The 19,433-nt window shown below is 39.4% G+C and overlaps 1 protein-coding gene across 1 annotated transcript in view; it reads right to left on the bottom strand.

The window, feature by feature from the left end:
- The window catches only part of LOC121374088 (metalloprotease TIKI1-like), an 89,447-nt gene extending 75,025 nt beyond the window's left edge, over nucleotides 1-14,422 (bottom strand). Inside the window, exons 1-2 of the mRNA XM_041501007.1 lie at nucleotides 12,735-14,422; nucleotides 671-1,231 (exon numbers count right to left, since the gene is read on the bottom strand). Coding sequence (XP_041356941.1) covers nucleotides 671-1,231; nucleotides 12,735-12,851 — 678 coding nt within the window. The 5' untranslated portion in view covers nucleotides 12,852-14,422. The remainder of the gene's footprint in view (nucleotides 1-670; nucleotides 1,232-12,734) is intronic.
- Between the last annotated feature and the right edge of the window lie 5,011 nt (nucleotides 14,423-19,433).

Below are 19,433 nucleotides of genomic sequence, written 5' to 3'. Positions count from 1 at the left end.
CTCTCCAGATTCATACATCCTTCCACCCTCGTGTATAAGAGGACTGCCACTCTCAGATCGATACATCTTTACCATTTCGTATATATATATACCACTCCCCAAATTGATACATCCTTCCTACTTTGTGCATAGGAGCACTGCAATTCAAAGATAAAAACATCCTTCCGACTTCGAGTATAGGAGAATTGCCGCGCCCAAAATCGATATATCCTCCTGACTGCCATTAACCAAATCGACACATCCTTCCTACTTTGTGTTTAAGAGGACTGCCACACCAGGGCAGCTTTCATAAATCCCAATCAGACTTTATGCATCTTCAGAGCATCAAACTAGTTAACACACAACGGACAATTGAGAAATAAAGACTCACGCTTTATCGTAGGAAAGCAAAATCAGAAAATCTGTTCTAAATACTCAACTACTACTCCAGATTTGGATGCTTCAATCTGTTAAGGAGATTAGGATCGGAAATAGTTTATAATACCTTTAAAAAGTCCAAGAGTCAAGACTGGCAAAGGATCCAGACTAACTATATGCTATTTGCATGTACGAGACTTTATTAAAGTCTAATCCTTGAGTTTAGATGCAAGGAACCTGGACTTCATTCTGGAAAGCAAAGCCAAAAAACCCAAAAAAACCCAGAGAATTAAAAAAGAAGAAGAAAACTCACTTGTGAAAAATTGAGCTCATTTAGAGGTACGCACTGTTCTTCTACAACCTCAACCGCACCCGTAACCTTCCCTACCCGCTCCGCAGACTGTGCCAGGAATAAATCCAACACGGGAATTCCACGAGACTGAATATCCCTTTCGGTCAACGAATTCATCATTAACATGACCCAGACGGGTCTCTTTCTCTCCCAGTTCCCGGCGATGGCGTTGAACAGGTAGTCGGCGTATATCCCACGTCCTTTCTGGTCCGCGGACATCCAGTCCGGAATGTTGGCCCGGACATACTCCAGGTGCCGCTTCAGACGCAGGTAGATGTCCGTTGGCAGGACGTTGGACAGGTTCTCGCCGTGGGGTAGGAGCTGGCAGTTGGAGAGAGCGGATATCGTCTGCGGATCAGTGAGGTCCAACTCGAAGAAGATGTTTTCGCTCTGACGAAACGCTTGTCTAGTGTTCTCCGGAATGAAGTCCCACACGCGCGTGTACGGAACGTGGATCGTGCCGAACAGATACGACGGCGGGTCCCTGTTGATTGTCCACAGGAACGAGTTCAGGTGACTTTGCTGTAATAACAAATATGAAATTTTAGTCTGAATCCAAATTCAGAACACAATTATTACTTTTAAGTTAACATAAGTGCCTTCAGTATAGAGACAAGGATTGGGATGTGGAGTAGCGATGCAAGAAATTGGTAGCCAATTAAATATGAGAGGAGGAAATTAAACTTTCAAAAGTAAAGAACACAAATACGCAACAAGGTCAAGGTCAGGGTGTTTAACGTGAACGTGCAGAGCAAGTTGCTGTAACGCATGCCTGTCATGTCTGTCTTCTGTCAAGGACAGGGTAATTCGCAACGACAGGTTTGCACCTTTATATAGTCAAAGCAGGCCATAGAAGAGTGTGTGGTGGGGGTTATTACCACCCATGTTTTCAAACCCAGGTTTTAACACGATAGAACCCTCCACGCACACATTTAAACGTCTCAGAATGCACTTATAATCTTCCCTTAGTTATTGCATAATTATTATTTAAATGTATACACGCCACACCCCGACTCTACTGAATCAAGGGGTTCGCATCCCGGTACCGGCTCTCGCCCAGTCCACTGCACCGAGTTCTCTCTCACTAACCACTAACCCGCTGTTCTGGACAGACAGCAAAAACGTTAACACAAACAAAAGCAAAACAAACCATTAAAATAAACGTGCATTTTAACTCCCATATAAAATTTATTTGAGATAATACAGTTAGGATGACCAGAAATCCATAAAAGCACAACTAAATTAGAAAAAAAAGGAAAAAAAAAAAAAGGGGGGGGGGGGGGGGGGGAAAGAAGAAGAAAAAAAACAGAACGGAAAAGAAAAAGGGAGTGCTGTGATTTAACGACACTGAAGTACCAGGCCCACAATTCTCCACGGCAGCCAAGTTTGTTTTCACACAGTGCTGCCCCCCTGGTGCCAGAATTCTCTGTTGTTAGACGCAGATCACGTCTTGCACACAAAGGGCTTTTGAAACGCGTGACAATTAATGCACTTTTGACAATGAATATTAAACGACTGAAAAATGACTCCTTTATCCCATTATCGTTGTACTCCTTGACACGGTGTCAAAAAGTACACCAAGCAACTGAAGCTACTGCATGTTTGAGCATTCGTTTCTTAAATGCTCTGAAACAGGTTAGACAATTAGACCAAGTTCTCAAACATTTGTGTGCAAAAGTGATATTGAGTTGAATTTTTAAATTATTATTATTTTTTAAACAAAGGAAAAGGCATCAGTGTAACGCCGAATGAATAATTGTTCATAACGTTCTTGCATTGCTGAACTTTGTTTTATAAATACAAATAAAGTAGTATTCATCTACTCGTCCGTCCGTCCGTCCGTCCGTCCTTCCGTTCGTCCGTTTATTCATTCATTCGTTGATTGATACATTTAATGATTCATTCATAGACGGATTCATTGATTGATTGATTGACTTATTGGTTGATTTCCTCGAAGATTGATTCCTCCATTCATTCATTCATTCATGCATTTATTCATTCAAATTCATTCATTCATACATTCACGCATTCATTCATTCATTTATCCGTCCATTGCTATATCTATTCATTCATTAACCAAACACATTATGATTATAACAAACCAAAACCCTCATCCATAGTGTCAGGAATGTATCTGTATTGGGCTATCTCTCGTTCCAGCCAGTGCACCACGACTGGTATATCAAACGGCGTGGTATGAGCTATGCTGTCTGTGGGATGGTGCATATAAAAGATCCCTTGCCACGAATGGAAAAATGTAGCGGGTTTCCTCTCTAAGACCATATGACAAAATTACCAAATGTTTGACATTCAATAGCATAAAATCACTGTACTCTAGTGGTATCGTTAAACAAAACAAAGTTTAGTATCTGTATTTCTGACATTCAATCTCCTGTTACTACCATTCAGTCCCACATTGCATCACTGAACTTTATACAGACATTACGACGCCGCTAACACTGACTGAAATTTGGTCTACAATAGCAGGTGTTCCCTTATTTCTTTATCTCAGTATATAATTTTACATTTAATCGTCCAGAATTGTGAGAACAAACCAACGGAGGATAATATTTTCTATATTTCAGTGTTTAGAAACATGTCCGATACCCCGCGTTTAAGTAAAGTTCAAAACGGACATTCGGCGAGTAGTAAACATTTACACGGCAACGCGAGTTTCAGGCTTTGTCCCGACAACGCGACTTCTACTAACGATTTTGTAGCGATCAAGCGTGCTGAACAGCGAGAAAAGGATAAACTGTAATAATTTTGAAGGCACAAGCCCTGGAACGATGTCGTCATAAAAGGCAAACGTGCCATAACCTACGCGCCTTAAAACAACACAACGCAGTATAAAATAGTTCCAGCTTTTAGCTTTTTAGAAAGAAAAAACAAAACAAAACAAAACAAAAACACAAACAAACACATCCCCCCTCCCCTAAAAAAAAAGACCCCCCCTCCCCCCCATAAAAAACCCAAAGACTTACAGCTTGTTGCTCAATTATTAATTCTGGAAAGATGTGTTGGTTATGCTAGGTGCAGACTGTCAACTGTCACAACGAAGTTGGCCAGCTCGACGGTTGCGTTGTAATTTCCCCGAATGTCTACATACGATGGGTGTGGTCAGATTAACAACTGATCGGTCGTAGAAGTGATATACAACGAAAATCGAATTGTAAGAGCGCTCAGAGAGTCGTAGAAGTCGTGAGAACAGAAAATTGGCCAACTTTGTCGTGGCAGTTGGTAGTCTGAGCCTAGCATTATATTTGAAACGTTATTCAGTACACCCAGGTCGTTAGACGACAGCGGATATATGAATGATTAACGTAAAATGAATATTTGCAGGAGACACCCGAGAATATTGCTTAACTAGCGGTGGAAAAGGAAAGGAATGCTTAACGCCACCCCAGCACCCTGTTATCAACCACCGGTGGAATAGCTAGTTTATAACGACATCCAAACACATAGTTTCATCAGTGGCAGTTATATCAGAGATGTCTGGTAATAAATGAAAAAAAGAAGAAGAAAAGAAATACTAATCGCTAGGGATATACCAAAATGTGTCATGCTAATTTGTGCACATCTTAAATTTGTGCAACATGTGATCAATGAGTCTGTGCAGCTTGGATGATCCATTCATCACCATAGTAATGCATGACTACGATGTCAACCATCGAACACAATACACGCAGTTGCTTTATTTGACATGTATGTGTTTTCCAAATACCCCTAGCAAACGTTGAGAAGTATATTTCGTCTTATTATAGGTTATTATTTTATGCGCTCTTTCCCAGACAAATCACCATTTGAAGTCGACGCTTGTTTTGTCACCACTAGATCAGTAACTATCCGTATTGATCAGTTATTGGATGTCAAACATTCCACAAGTCTGACATACAGTCTCAGAGAAAACCTACTACATTTTCCTCAAAACCAGCAAAGGATATTATTTTTATTCATTTTCCTCACATACAAGACAGCATATACCACGACTTTTGATACACTTTGTGGCACTGGTTGGGACGGGAAAACGACAATTAAATGTCAAATATATTAAATGGGATAAAAAAAAAAATCCCATGTTACACAGGATAACATTTTATATAGTCTTTCCCATAGACAAATGACCATAAATACAACATTTGATAAAATAACAGTACAGGAGCATTGACCAAATCATGGACTAAACCAGGTGAAACCCTATGGGGTTCAGATCCTACAACCTATCGCTCCTCGACCGCCGCTTTACAGCTGATCACATCTACATTCCATTCTACTAGTACTGCAACAGGAAGGACGTGTTGTGTGACGGACGTGCCACTAGTCACGTGATGTCTGTTACGAACGTGTTATATTTATGACAAATGTGTCATCTAAATGTGGCGTGACTGAGTTCCACCTGCCGACTTGTTAAATACGGACAGTCGCTAATTTACCATGACTACATAGCACGTGACTGTATGGGATGGAACCCAGGAGCGCGTTCATGAAGAAGAGCGCTCGCGAACAACTTAACTCGTACCATCGTCTTCTATCATACCACATTGATTTAACATTTGGAGCAAAACAAAAAAACAAAAAAGAAAAAAAAGAAAGAAAGAAAAGAAAAAGAGAAGGAAAGCTTAGCAAGCGACCGCTATCACTCGGGCTCCTGAACACGTCTTGGGTGTGTGACCATGCATGTTGTTTACCTATAACGCATTTCATCCTTCCTTTTCGGTTTATTTTCGTGCTTATGCAACAAAGGTTGAAACACGCTCTCGAAAGTACATAGTGGGTGTTTAGGCCGTCGGTCTAATTGCATAGCGAGGGAAAGTTTGAAAATAAACCCAGCGCCGCCTAACCGTTTTATTTATTTATCAATGACTACTGGATGTCGAACCATTGGTATTTCCGACTCTCACTCTCACTCACTCTCTCTCTCTCTCTCTCTCTCTCTCTCTCTCTCTCTCTCTCTCTCTCTCTGAAGAAACCTGGTATTTTTGTTTCTAATAGCAGTAAAGGGATCTTTGATAAACACTTTCCCACGGACCAGACAGCCAGTTATGATGCAAAAAAGAACCCCAACCCCACCCACTCCACAAAAACCCCCACCCCAAAACCCACCAACAACAAATAAACAACCCCAAAAGAACTGACTTGATGGAAGCAGGTTTCCACTCTCGCACTTAGTGATCTCAGTGTATTTTTATTAAACGTAAACAAAAACACCCTGTCCTGTGTACGCACCTCACCTATCGGGGCTGTCTGACCAAGACAGGTTCACAGTTCAGTAGCAGAATCAGAGGGACAGGGGGTTCTTGTGACGTGCACCACCTTCACAGCGCTGAATGCGCCTTAATTTCCATAGCGTACTATGAATTTATATGATCAATATTACCGAAAACCGGCAGCCCGGTTGGTGCCCTTTTTGATATCCCCATTAACCTCTGTCCCGAATAGACATCCCTATTGTCCATTCATACCACAGCGCTCGAACCGTGGTGTAAGAACGAAAGTAAATTATATGACCATCATCATATATGAGCAAACTGTTAAGTTTCGACAGTTTATTTAGCAGCCGAGCTTTACACACGAAAACGTTCAAGTGCAGAGGATATGAGTCCCCGCGGTGTGGCATTGTTCACAAAACTGGTGTCGTTGACTCAAGACGCAGAAGAACAAACAAGAGCAAGGAAAAAAAACTGACATCAGGACTGAAAGAGCATGAGAGTATGAATGAAAATAACGACAGAGAGAGAGAGAGAGAGAGAGAGAGAGAGAGAGAGAGAGAGAGAGAGAGAGAGAGAGAGAGAGAGAGAGAGAGAGAAGGAGAGGGATTTTTCCATTAGCAACAAGGAATCTTATATATACTCTTTCTCCACGAATAGGACACGACATACCACATGTTTTGATATACCAGGTCTGAGGGCATTGGTTGGAACGGGGTAAAAACAAGAGAATAGCCCTACCGAGGAGGTTCGATCGTTCGACCCTAACACCTCAGGTGATCGTTCTACCTATCTGAAGGAAGTATATATATATTAGAAAGAAATTCTACTGTTTGATAGTCTATGTGCTGGAAGCGGGTTTCCTTCCTTATACTGTAGACACAGTGGCGAAATAACCGTTTGCTAGAAACAAAATAGTTTAGTGTTCTGCTGAAGGTGTAATTATACTTTTTTGTTCTTTCCTTTGCATCAATATATTTTTTATTTATTAAAGTTAATTTTTGTTTAACAACATCGCTTGAGCACATTGATTAATTAATCATCGGCTATTGGATGTCAAACATTCGGTAATTCTGACACGTAAACTCATTGCACCAAAGCAACCGATAATCAGGAAACCCGCAACATTTTTCTCTTTCTCAATGTAGCAAGGGATCTGTTATATTATATGCACTTACCCACAGACGGGGAAGCACATACCACGACCGTTGACCGGTTATGGTGCACTAGTTGAAACGAGAAAAAAAAGCCTCAGTTGAATGGATTCACCGAGGTGGTTCGATCCTGCGACGCATAGCACCTCAAGCAAGCACTCAACCGACAGCTAAATCCCGCCCCAAAAGGTTTGTTACATTACCTTATGTTAAACATGAGGCTAACAACCGTTTGAAATGATTTTAATAAAAGGGACAAATAAAAATCACAGATCCTAATATAAAATGTGTTACAAATATATGGGCCTGGTGCTACCCAGGGTCGAGAGGCGGGACGTAGCTCAGTGGTAAAGCGGTCGGTCTGGGATCGATCCCCGTCGATGGGCTCATTGGGCTATTTCTCGTTCCAGCCAGTGCATCACAACTGGTATTTCAAAGGCCGTGGTATGTGTTATCCTGTCTGTGGGATAGTGCATGTAAAAAAAATCCATTGCTGCTAATCGAAAAGAGTAACCAATGAAGTGGCGACAATAAAATGTGTTCAGTGCGTCGTTAAATAAAATCTTTCTTTCTTTTTTATGTTAAACATGAGGCTAACAACCGTTTGATTTTAATAAAAGGCACAAATAAAAAAACCCAGATCCTAATATATAATAAAAATATATGGGTCTGGTGCTACCCAGGGTCGAAAACGTTTTTTGGGGTTGAGGTGGAGCTGTATTGATAAAACTCAAACCGGTTTGCAAACCGACCGTACTCATACTGTATTTTCTGGCAGTATCCCATACACACTACACCCCGATATTTGCTTTCAGGAGCTCGCCTTTAGATGTGAAAAGAAATACGCGTTGAATCCTATCAAGTTACACGTCTTCAATTAAAAGGAATATTTACTACCTTGCCCAAGAGAAGATAATCCGCACATTCGCTTTTTTATGTCGATGGGAAGATATCCCGATCTATTTTTCGAATTTCCTATTTAAACCCATTGCACCAAAGCAACCGATAAGCTCAAGATGAGTAACAGAGTATAGGAGCAACTTATCTCGAATCATTTTATGTAACTAGTAGATATATATTTTTTAGTTCAAGTTCAGACGAACAACGAATGTAGTGCCGACTATAACCTAGGTAATTTACGACATGGCAACACATCTAACTGTTATTTCAAAAGGAAATTTAATTTAGTATCCGAGGTTTAATGCAAACGAGATCTAGATTAGTGTTAAAGAGTGGTCGTACGACATGCAGTGGGTCATGGGATTGATTCGCCACAGCGTACAGACACATTTTACTTATTATATTTATTACCTTGAGTTTTTCATAAACATATACTCAATCTTGCATTCCTTTCTTTGCGATAATTTACGAGGATCTTAGATTATCATCTCCGCATGACCTCCCCCCCCCCCCCCCCCCCTCAACCACGACCTAGGTTAAGAGGCCGCTTCCGGTTTATTTATTATTATTTAATTTTTTATTGACCACAATTTTGTTCTTGAAATATAAATTATATGACGTTCGTTGTGCGGTATTTTTAATGTGATGAATATATATATATATATATATATATATATATATATATATATATATATATATATATATATATATATATATTGTGTGTGTTTCCGCCAACACGATCTTACCCAGAAAACAGGACCGATATGTAAAGGAAAAGAGTACATATCTGTAGGAATGTTTGCAGTGAAGTGAAAATGTGTTTTCTACACTACCAAATTTGGGGCGGGACGTAGCCCAGTGGAAAAGCGCTCGCTTGATGAACGGTCGTTTTGGGATCGATCCCTGTCGGTGGGCCTATTGAGCTATTTCTCGTTCCAGCCAGTGCACTACGACTGGCATATCAAAGGCCGTGCTATGTGTTATCCTGTCTGTGGGAAAGTGCATATAAAAGATCCCTTGCTGCATTAGAACAAATGTAGCGGGTTTCTTCTCTATTACTGAATCGAAATTACCACGTGTTTGACATCCAATAGCCGATGATTAATAAACCAATGTGCTCTAGTGGTGTCGTTAAACAAAAACAAACTTCTTCCTACAGAATTTGTTTCCGTCACGTTACTGGAAATACGCTCTTTTTTGCGTTTAAAAAAAAGTTTTTTTTTTTTTTTTTTTTTTTTTTTTTTTTTATATCCCCGTCCACATTTTAAAGAGAGACTTGGATGGTAAGCCGGCATTTTTTTTTTAAAGTGTGGCCTTATCTGATACTTTACTTAAATAGACTATCCCGAGCTTTCTGTCATGCTTTTGACTAATATACTCCTTAAAGATTAAAATTACATAATAAATACATTTAAAAAAAAAGGTTCCTTTCTTTTCAGTGTACTTCTGGTTGTGCTAATGTTTGTAGTACTTAGCTCAAACTGGATTTTGCTACCCCGGTACTCGTTCCCACCCAGCGTAAATTTTAACAATTCAACTTCTATCTCTCTAACCACTGACATGTTCTAATTGCCAACTCACTGTCCAGCACGGCCAATCCAGATGGCCAATATATGTGCCCAGGATAGAGTGTTTGAATATTCATTGTATATAAGTTAAAAAGAATTAAAAAAATTTATAGAGCCTATATTAGAAAATATAAAAAAAAGTTTGAGCTACTGCAAACATCATCAATATCAATATTCTACATGAGAAAACATATTTAATTTTAATGGTAATACTAATAGCGGTATTCTTTCTCAAATAATGTTTGTTGACTGAATACATCATGACAAAGTAGGGGCGGGACGTAGCCCAGTGGTAAAGCGTTCGCTTGGTGCGCGGTCGGTCTGGGATCGATCCCTGTCGGTGGGCCCATTGGACTATTTCTCGCTCCGCAGTGCGCCGCGACTGGTATATCAAAGGCCGTGGTATGTGTTATCCTGTTTGTGGGATGGCGCATATAAAAGATCCCTTGCTGCTAATCGAAAAGAGTAGCCCATGAAGTGGTGACAGCGGGTTTCCTCTCTCAATATTTGTGTGGTCCGTCACCATTTGTTCGACACCATATAACCGTAAATAAAATGTGTTGAGTGCGTCGTTAAATAAAACATTTCCTTCATGACAAAGTAGGTGTCATGTTTTACTTTACTGATGTGACTTTGCATCAGGTCGTTTACCTTTATTTGACGCACACTAGCCAAGATAGATTTCGGACTGAGGTGTCGTTAAACAATCGTTCGTTCGTTCGTTCGTTCGTTCATTAATTCATTCATCCTTACATCCTTTCATCAATCCATCCATCCATCCATCCATCTATGCATCTATCCATCCATCGATCCATCCATCCATCCATTTCATTTATAAAACCCTGGCTGAGAAATGAGCAGAGCACACACCCATTTAATATTCTCTTTATATATATATTTCTATCGGAACAATGAAATATTAATAACTGCGCACACTGACAATGATTTTTATCATTTTGATATGAATTTGTCAGATTCTGTCAGATTCGCCAATCACACCTCATGGACATGTTATGTTTAGATACCAGCGCCATGGGATTAATAATAATATACTCCCTCTATAGTCCGGCTTGACGGGGGAAGGGAGATCCGCCGATAGCGTCAAATAAAACATTAAATAGGTTTGCTTAGATACGACTCTACGATTTATCGCAGAACTCGCCCCCCCCCCCCCCCCCCCTAAATATATAAACAAAACTTTCAAAATATTAATCTACCATTAACGCTAGTTTATATAATGTTTATATTATATTACATCTGTGTATGGTTCACCCCAATCAAAATTTGGTGTCAGATAAAAGTAATAAAAAATATATAATTATATTACTTAAATAATTTGTATCATAAATTTTTCTCTTCCCTATTATTAAAAACAATATTTAAAAAACACAAAACATTTCGTCCACACCAAATCGTCGACTGACAAACTCGAGACAAGTCCTCCACAAACAGGTTTCACGTTTGGACAATTAGTCAAGGAGATTTTTAATTCCTAAGACGATGTAAGACACCCAATAGCCGATGTGTAACTTTGTGCTGGGGTGTCGATAAACACCGATCGATTAATTCATTCATGCATTCACTGGCGACGCCAGGAAGGAAGAAAATGTTTTATTTATTGACGCACTCAACACATTTTATTTATGGTTATATGGCGTCAGACATATGGTTAAGGACAACACAGATATTCAAAGAGGAAACCCGCTGACGCCACTTCATGGGCTACTATTTTCGATTAGCAACTAGGGATCTTTTATATGCACCATCCCACAGACAGGATAGCACAGACCACGGCCTTTGATATACCAGTCGTGGCGCACTGGCTGGAGCGAGAAATAGCTGACGAGGATCGATCTCAAACAGACCGCGCATCAAGAAGGCGCTTTACCACTGAGCTACGTCTCGCCCCTGGTGACGTCAGAGGAGGAGCATATTGGGAAATGCCTAAACCATAATTAGTTACACGGGGTGGAATGGGATCTAGCTCAGTCGGTAGAGCGCTCGCGCGGGGTGCTTGCGTCGTAGGATCGAACCACCTCAGAGTACCTATTATCTGACTGAGTTTTCCCCCGTCCCAACTAGAGGAACACGACTGGTATATCAAAGGCCGTGGAAAGTGCATATAAAAGAACTTTGGCTGCTAATGGAAAACATGCAGCCAGTTTCCTCTAAGATTACGAGTCAAACATTACTAATAGCCGATGATTAATAAATCAATATGCTCTATTGGAGTCGTTAAACAAAACAAACTTTAGATACACGGCCATGATAAAATTGATTGGATTTGAATTTTTGTTTCAAACAGGTCTCTGAAGGGCAGCAATACTTTAATATAAGGATAGTTGGTACGTGTACTAGGTTTGAATCGCAGTACTGGGTATAAATGTACGTAATTTTTGGATCTGCTACCCCTCATTCCCAACCATACACCATCATTACAAAAAAGTGGCGTTCTTTTTTTTACCTACTTTGCTACTTTTTGTTTTAATAATATACAGCTTTTCTAACAAAAATACATTTAAGATGCGGCATCCTATTAAATCTGCCTCCATGAACAAGACAGTCAGTAGACAAATAATCCAACTGCTAACTTTTAGTCCGATATATATATGTAGAATTAGATTCAGTAAACCATAGATAAACATCTTCAATATCATTCAATACTTTTAAAAGTACTGACAGACATGTAAAAATATCTCTGCTATATTTGAACGTCTTTTGACCACGTGTCTTAATTTTTTAAATGTGAATATAGTTATTTTTGATTTATGTTTGTATGTAGTCTACTAAAAACTGTTATAATCTTGTCACTGTAAATAACTATTGTACAATAATTCCTCATATGCTGTCGGTTGACGGCCTGAGTGTACCGAAATAAAGTTTCAAAGTTGTCTTATTAGTTTCTATGTTTGTATGCGTTTCTGTTTCATTGTGTCTGTCTCACTGTCTTGCCTGCCTGCCTGTTTGCGTCTTTATTTGTCTGTCTGCCTGCCTGTCTGTCTATCTGTTTGCGTCTCTGTGTGCCTACATGTCTGTCCGTCCGTCCGCCCGTCCGTTCTGTATTTGTTTGTCTATCAGTCCGTCTCGAACACAGACAAACATATACAACCACTTAAGCAGCCAGCTATATACAGTTTTCATAATAATAATAATAATAATAATAATAATAATAATAATAATAAAAGTAAACACTTACATTCTTTGGTACTTCTGTCGAACAGTTTGACTTGAAGCTACTCACGTCCGAACGGACGCTGGACGAATGCAGAACAGCCAACACGTATAACAGGGCTCCAAACACAACACTACGCATCCTGGGAGTTCCGATCCATGGAGGAAACCCTGCCCGGTCCGTCCGCCACGCCCCGCCCTATCCGATCCGTCCCGGGGGGGCGAGATAAAAGAGACAGAGAGGGGGTAAATTTGTTTTTCTAAAACAACTTTAAAACCAGCAGACGAACAACTTTATAAGGGTTGTTGCGCCGTTAAAGTACTTTCAAGAAATAGTCGCCAAGGTTTTCTCCACACATGTTATTATTAAACATTGCTGTCCGGAGTTTCCCTAGTCCATAGTTGTCCGGTGGTTTCCTCAGTCCTTCAAGATCTGTCAAAGATTGTTATGGTTCATCACACGCGAGAGTATTCGAGAGGTCTGTCGCTAAATTAAGAACTCTCGCATCCTCACGAGTGTGCGCTTGTCTCCCTTTCTCTCTCTCTGTTTCTCAATCTCGAAAACTTCCGATATCAAATTGATGTAGACCACAACTCAACTGGCGGGCACAAGAATCCTCATTGGTTCATTGTTGTCTAATAATAGATTTTCTCCCCTTATTTTCTTCTCCTGCTTGCCAAGTGGGGGCGGGGGCGCGAGCAAGAAGGAGGGTTGCGGTCAACCCTTTCAAGTTAGCCGACAGTTTCGTATTCCGATGAATGGATAAATATCTTCTCAAACGCGCCGCATTAAGCAAGAAAAACATGGGGCCTGTTTCGATAGATAAGCCGCGGCGGTGCCCCAACGTTAAATAAACAGCAAACGTTTTTACACTTTCTCTCTCTCGGCTAAGCATGGGCTGCCAGGTAGATGGGGGCTTTTCCTTCGCAGGATGATTGACTGGTCCGCGGGTTTGATAGAAATCATTGAAGCAAAATTCTTGCGCACTGAGTAGTTAATAATCGGCTTCAGTGATTTTTTGCCTTCCACGTTGAGAAGACCCAATAACGTACAGGCTCTAATTCTTCTGTTGCGTTAATACTAACACCTGTAGAAAGTTTGCAAAAATGTCATTTAAAGGGATAGTCTGGGTATAAAACTGGTCGTGGAAAATAACGAAAATCTGCTGTGCTATATATCTGTGGTGCGTCTTAAACGACACGGGGAATGTACGCACCAACAAAATCATTATGGAGTACACTTAACTGAACTTTAAGAATATGAATAACAGAATATTATTTAAAAAAAAAAAAAAAAAAAAAAAAAAAAAAATAATAATAAAAAAAAATAGACCTAATTTAAAAAAAATTTAATTGGTCCACAGGCATAGCCGATATTAAGACCTCTCCTGACATTTTACAAGCGGATACATATATATATGTTAGCTTTACAAGTTTAAAATATTGGTATTTACTAAACATTTAAAATTAATTAATTATAGAAAACGGAAAATTTGCATTTTAGAATGTCGTTTTCAAAATGTTTCGCAGGAGCATGCCCCAAACCCCTGACATAATCGTGCTGACAAAAGAGTTCATCTAAACGTTTTAATACAAATTCCAAGACAGCAATTCGATTCTTTGTTATTATTATTCATAATATATTTGTGACCGTAACTGGAACGACATTTTGAATGGAAGTGATTATTTGAAGTATTTGATCGAACTATGTGGTACCTGACTTTGGTGTTCTTATGTTGTTCAGCGTATGTAATATATTATAAAAATGCATTTACAAAGTGTTGCATTCATCAGCATTTGTAATGATCAATTTTATTTGTAGAATGCAGAAAAATGCATTTCAGAACATCAATTTGTTTCGATCAGTCAACCCCAAATATTCACTTACTTTCAACATCCCTACATAAAGTAAAGTTTGTTTTATTTAACGACGCCACTAGAGCACATTGATTTTTAATCTTATCATCGGCTATTGGACGTCAAACATATGGTCATTCTGATACTGTTTTTAGAGTATATGCCTGACTATACCTATACATGAGTATGCGCAAACATATCTTATGGTCCCACCCTTTTGAAAAATAATTCCACAGACAGCCATGCTAATAACAATTAACAATACAGATGCGAATCGCACCGACAACAGGAACCAATAGCGAACTATGGATAATGCCTTGTTAAAGGGTTGTATCAAAATTGCATAATAGTCAAATTTTAATACCAATTTTTATTTTGAAATGTAAAGATTGTGCCTTGAACAACATACACATAAAAAATTACAACTTAATAATTTCATTCATTTACTAGCAGAAAGAAGTAATTGAATTGTGAAATATTTAGCGGGTGACCGAACAGTCAATCGCGTGATGTTAGTCATGAACACGTACCTGATTTTCCCACCGATAATATTTTGTGGGCGAAATATAAATAATCAGCTGCTGTTTTAGTGTTCGTTTTTTGTTTATTTTCTATTTTTACCCAGAATTCCCAAAGAACTTACTGATTCTAGCGAGGAGACGATCAATAGTGAATCAATCATGTGATCTTTCGCACACTGGGCGAATTATAAATTGCACCCCGCTTTTATTTCATGGTTAATTAATATTCATGGTTAATACCTGTTTCGTGTTGTATTGTCGCACACACATATTGTCGACTGATCGGTTTTATTATCCATTTCATTTCAACTTATTTTTGAGGTTCAAGCACGCTGTCCTGGGCACATACCGCAGCTATCTGGGCTGTCTGTCCAGGACAGTGGGTTAGTTGATTAGTGGTTAGTGAGAGAGACAAGAGGGTATAGTGGTCTTACACCTACCCATTGCGCCCTCAAGAACTGGCTCTCGGTTGGACTGCGAACCCTGTACCTACCAGCCTGTAGTCCGATGGCTTAACCACTGCGCCACCGAGGCCGGTTATTTTATTATCTAAATAAGGCCATGTCGGTATTTTTATTTCGTATATTTACAAGCATTTAAAGCTGATAATTATTTACAAGTTTGTTTTGTTTAACGACACCACTAGAACACGTTGATTTATTAATCATCGGATATTGAATGCCAAACATTTGATACTTTTGATATATAGTCTTAGAGAGGAAACCCGCGCATTAGTTGCAAGGGTCTTTTATACCCGTCCCACAGACAGGATAGCATATACCACGGCCTATAATTTACCAGGCGTGGTGTATGTACAACAATATATAAGTGAATAAATTTTGAATTTTAGCGAAAGTGAAAAAACAAAATGAATGAACTGCTATAGATAAATTAACAAGACCAAATGTATGTATGGATGGTCTTTAGAACTATATGCATTACAACATGTTTAAGAGGATATTTAAATATTACATATTAAGAAGAAAACAACAACAACAACAACAACAACAACAACAACACTCGCAACTTTCTCTTCCTCTTATCCCTATCCTTATTTAAAATCTATGACTCAGGTTAACAACTAATACGACGAGAATCGAGTTGTAACAGCACTCAGACTAGCAACTGGACAATGGTAGAAGTTGTGAGAGCAGAAAGTTGATAAATTTTGTGGTGGCAGTTGGTAGTCGTAGAATAGCATTAGACACGGAATGGCCGTAGTTTACAATGAGCTAAAGTGTCATTAAACAAACATTCCTTTTCCTTTCTCAGAGTAGCCCGTATAGTGGCGACAACGGGTTTCCTCTCAAAATCTGTGTGGTCCGTAACCATATGTCTAACGCCATATAATCGTAAATAAAATGTGTTGAGTGCGTCGTTAAATAAAACATTTCTTTCTTTTTTCCTTTTCCTTTCTCCGTCTATGTTTTTTTTTACATACATTTATAAAACGTGGTATGTGCTGTCCTGTTTGTGGGAAAGGGCATATAAAAGATATCTTGCTGCTAATGGAACACAAATGTAGCTGGATTTTCTCTAAGAATGTATGTCAGAATTCGAAAATGCTTGACAACCAACAGCCTATACATGAATGAATGAACGTTTAACGACACCCCAGCACAAAACTACATATCAGCTATTGGGTGTCAGAAAGGTTAAACAGCCGATGATTACTGAATCATCAATCAAAACAGGCTTTAGATGTGCAAAAAATGAAATTTTAAGCTTCATGCGTATTGCAGGAACGAGACGATCGGGAGTGGCGAGAGGTAACGAAACTTCGTGACCAGACGCCAGTTTGATTCACTTCACAACACCTGCACACAATACCAACGCAGGCTGTAAATCAACAGGTAAAGCGATTCCAGCTCGACGAACACGTCATCAGTCAGTCGGGTTAAAACTGCAAGAGTTATCTCCCATGTTAGTCAGTTTAATTTTTTCTCTCTTTGTCTTGGAGAGAAAATCCGCTACATTTTTCCATTAAGCGCAACGAATCTTTTTTATGCACCATTCCACAGACGGGACGGCACATGCCACGGTCTTTGATGTCAGTCGTTGGCCCACCGACAGGAATCGATCCTAGACCGACCGCGCATCAAGCGAATGCTTTACTACTGGGCTACATCCCCCCCCCCCCCCCCCCAATATATATATATATATTTTTAAAATAGAGGAAGAAATATAGAATCATAATTGAACGACATTCATTTTAAGTTAACCATTTAGGTTCAATGACACTGTCCTGGGTACATACCTCATCTGTCTGTGGGTTCGAATCTAGGAAATAAATGGGGGGGGGGGGGGGGGGGAGTAGACTCGAAGTGGGGGGAAGGCACATGACGATGGACCAATTCATAAGAGCCCACAAAAAACTACCTACCCCCGAAATCCCCCCAAAAAACAAATCCAACAAAAATCCCAAACCACACACATACACAAACCACCATGAAATTCACCCCACCCCACCCCCAAAAAGTGGCACTTGAATATATTTAACAGTGAGTGAGTTGTGCTCTCTTACTTTGTAACGGAGGTATAGGGAGCATACCAGAATTATATCCAGTGCACCACGACTGATATATCAAAAACCGTGGTATGTACCATCCTGTCTATGGGATGGTGCATATATAAGATCCTTAGCTACTAATGGAAATTGTAGCCGGGTTTCCTCTCTAAGACTATATATCGAAATTACAAAATGGCAGACATCCAATGTGCTCTAGATGCGTCGTTAAACAAAACAAATGTTTTGTTTGTTTATACATGTACTTATTATAGTACTTCTATCCAATTAAGGTTCAAGCCCGCTGTCCTGGGCACACATATCAGTCTGTCTAGGACAATGGGTTAGTGAGAGAGAAGTCGGTGTAGTGGCCGTACACCTCTCCACTAAGTCTCTGGGTCATATAATAATAGGACTGAACCACCATCATTCTCAGATTGTCTTTCTTCCCGTTTCAAACAGTGCCCCATGGCTGATATATTAAAAGTCGTGGTATGCGCTGTTCTGGCTATGTCTAAGAAAGAAATGTTTTATTTAACGACGCACTCAAAACATTTTATTTACGGTTATATGGCGTCAGACATATGGTTAAGGACCACACAGATATTGAGAGAGGAAACCCGCTGTCGTCACTTCATGGGCCACTCTTTTCGATTAACAGCAAGGGATCTTTTATATGCACCATCCCATAGACAGGATAGTACATACCACGGTCTTTGATGTACCAGTCGTGGTGCACTGGCTGGAGCGAGAAATAACACAATGGGCCCACCGACGGGGATCGATCCTAGACCGACCGCGCATCAAGCGAACGCTTTACCACTGGGCTACGTCCCGCCCCCATCTATGAGTTTGTGTATATATGTATATAAGATACCTTTCTGTTATGAAACAAAATGTAGCCGGTTGCCTCTTCGACTAAAGGGCGAGACGTAGCCCAATGGTAAAGCGTTCGTTTGATGCGCGGTCGATTTGGGATATATCCCCGTCTGTGGGCCCATTTCTCGCTCCAGCCAGTGCACAACGACTGGTACATCAAAGGCCGTGGTATGTGCTATCCTGGTTATGGGATGGAGCATATAAAAGCTAATCGAAAAGAGTAGCCCATGAAGGGTTTCCTCCCTCAATATCTGTGTGGTCCTTAACCAATTGTCCGACGCCATATAACCGTAAATAAAATGTATTGAGTACGTCGTTAAATAAACCATTTCCTTTCTTCCTTCCTTCGACTATATGTCATAATTACCAAGTTAGAGCCAAAGTTGCATAACCTGTGTTTGTGTTACACGCACCTTAGGTTTTACATGTTTTACATGTTTTACACTTTAGGTTTTAAATGTTTTACATCTTAGGTTTTACATGTTTTACACTTTAGGTTTTACATGTTTTACACCTTAGGTTTTACATGTTTTACACCTTAGGTTTTACATGTTTTACACCTTAGGTTTTACATGTTTTACATCTTAGGTTTTACATGTTTTACACCTTAGGTTTTACATGTTTTACATCTTAGGTTTTACATGTTTTACACCTTAGGTTTTACATGTTTTACATCTTAGGTTTTACATGATTTACATCTTAGGTTTTACATGTTTTACACCTTAAGTATTACATGTTTTACACTTCTGACAGTCTTGAGACATTTTAATGACTAAAATTACATGTTAAATACATTTTGTGTTTGCATAAAATATCGGTGGCTGTATATTAATGTGTTTTTGATCGTCATAATGTTTGTACTGGGTTAAACTTCATTTTATTTTCTAATATATATAGTATATAGTATATATATATATATATATATATATATATATATATGTGTTTTCCATACGTACGAAAT

Source organism: Gigantopelta aegis, chromosome 6 (genome assembly GCF_016097555.1).
Source record: "Gigantopelta aegis isolate Gae_Host chromosome 6, Gae_host_genome, whole genome shotgun sequence".
NCBI lineage: Eukaryota > Metazoa > Mollusca > Gastropoda > Neomphalida > Peltospiridae > Gigantopelta > Gigantopelta aegis.
The sequence above is the reverse complement of the archived record's forward strand: the minus strand, read 5'-3'. Positions and strand labels throughout refer to the sequence as shown.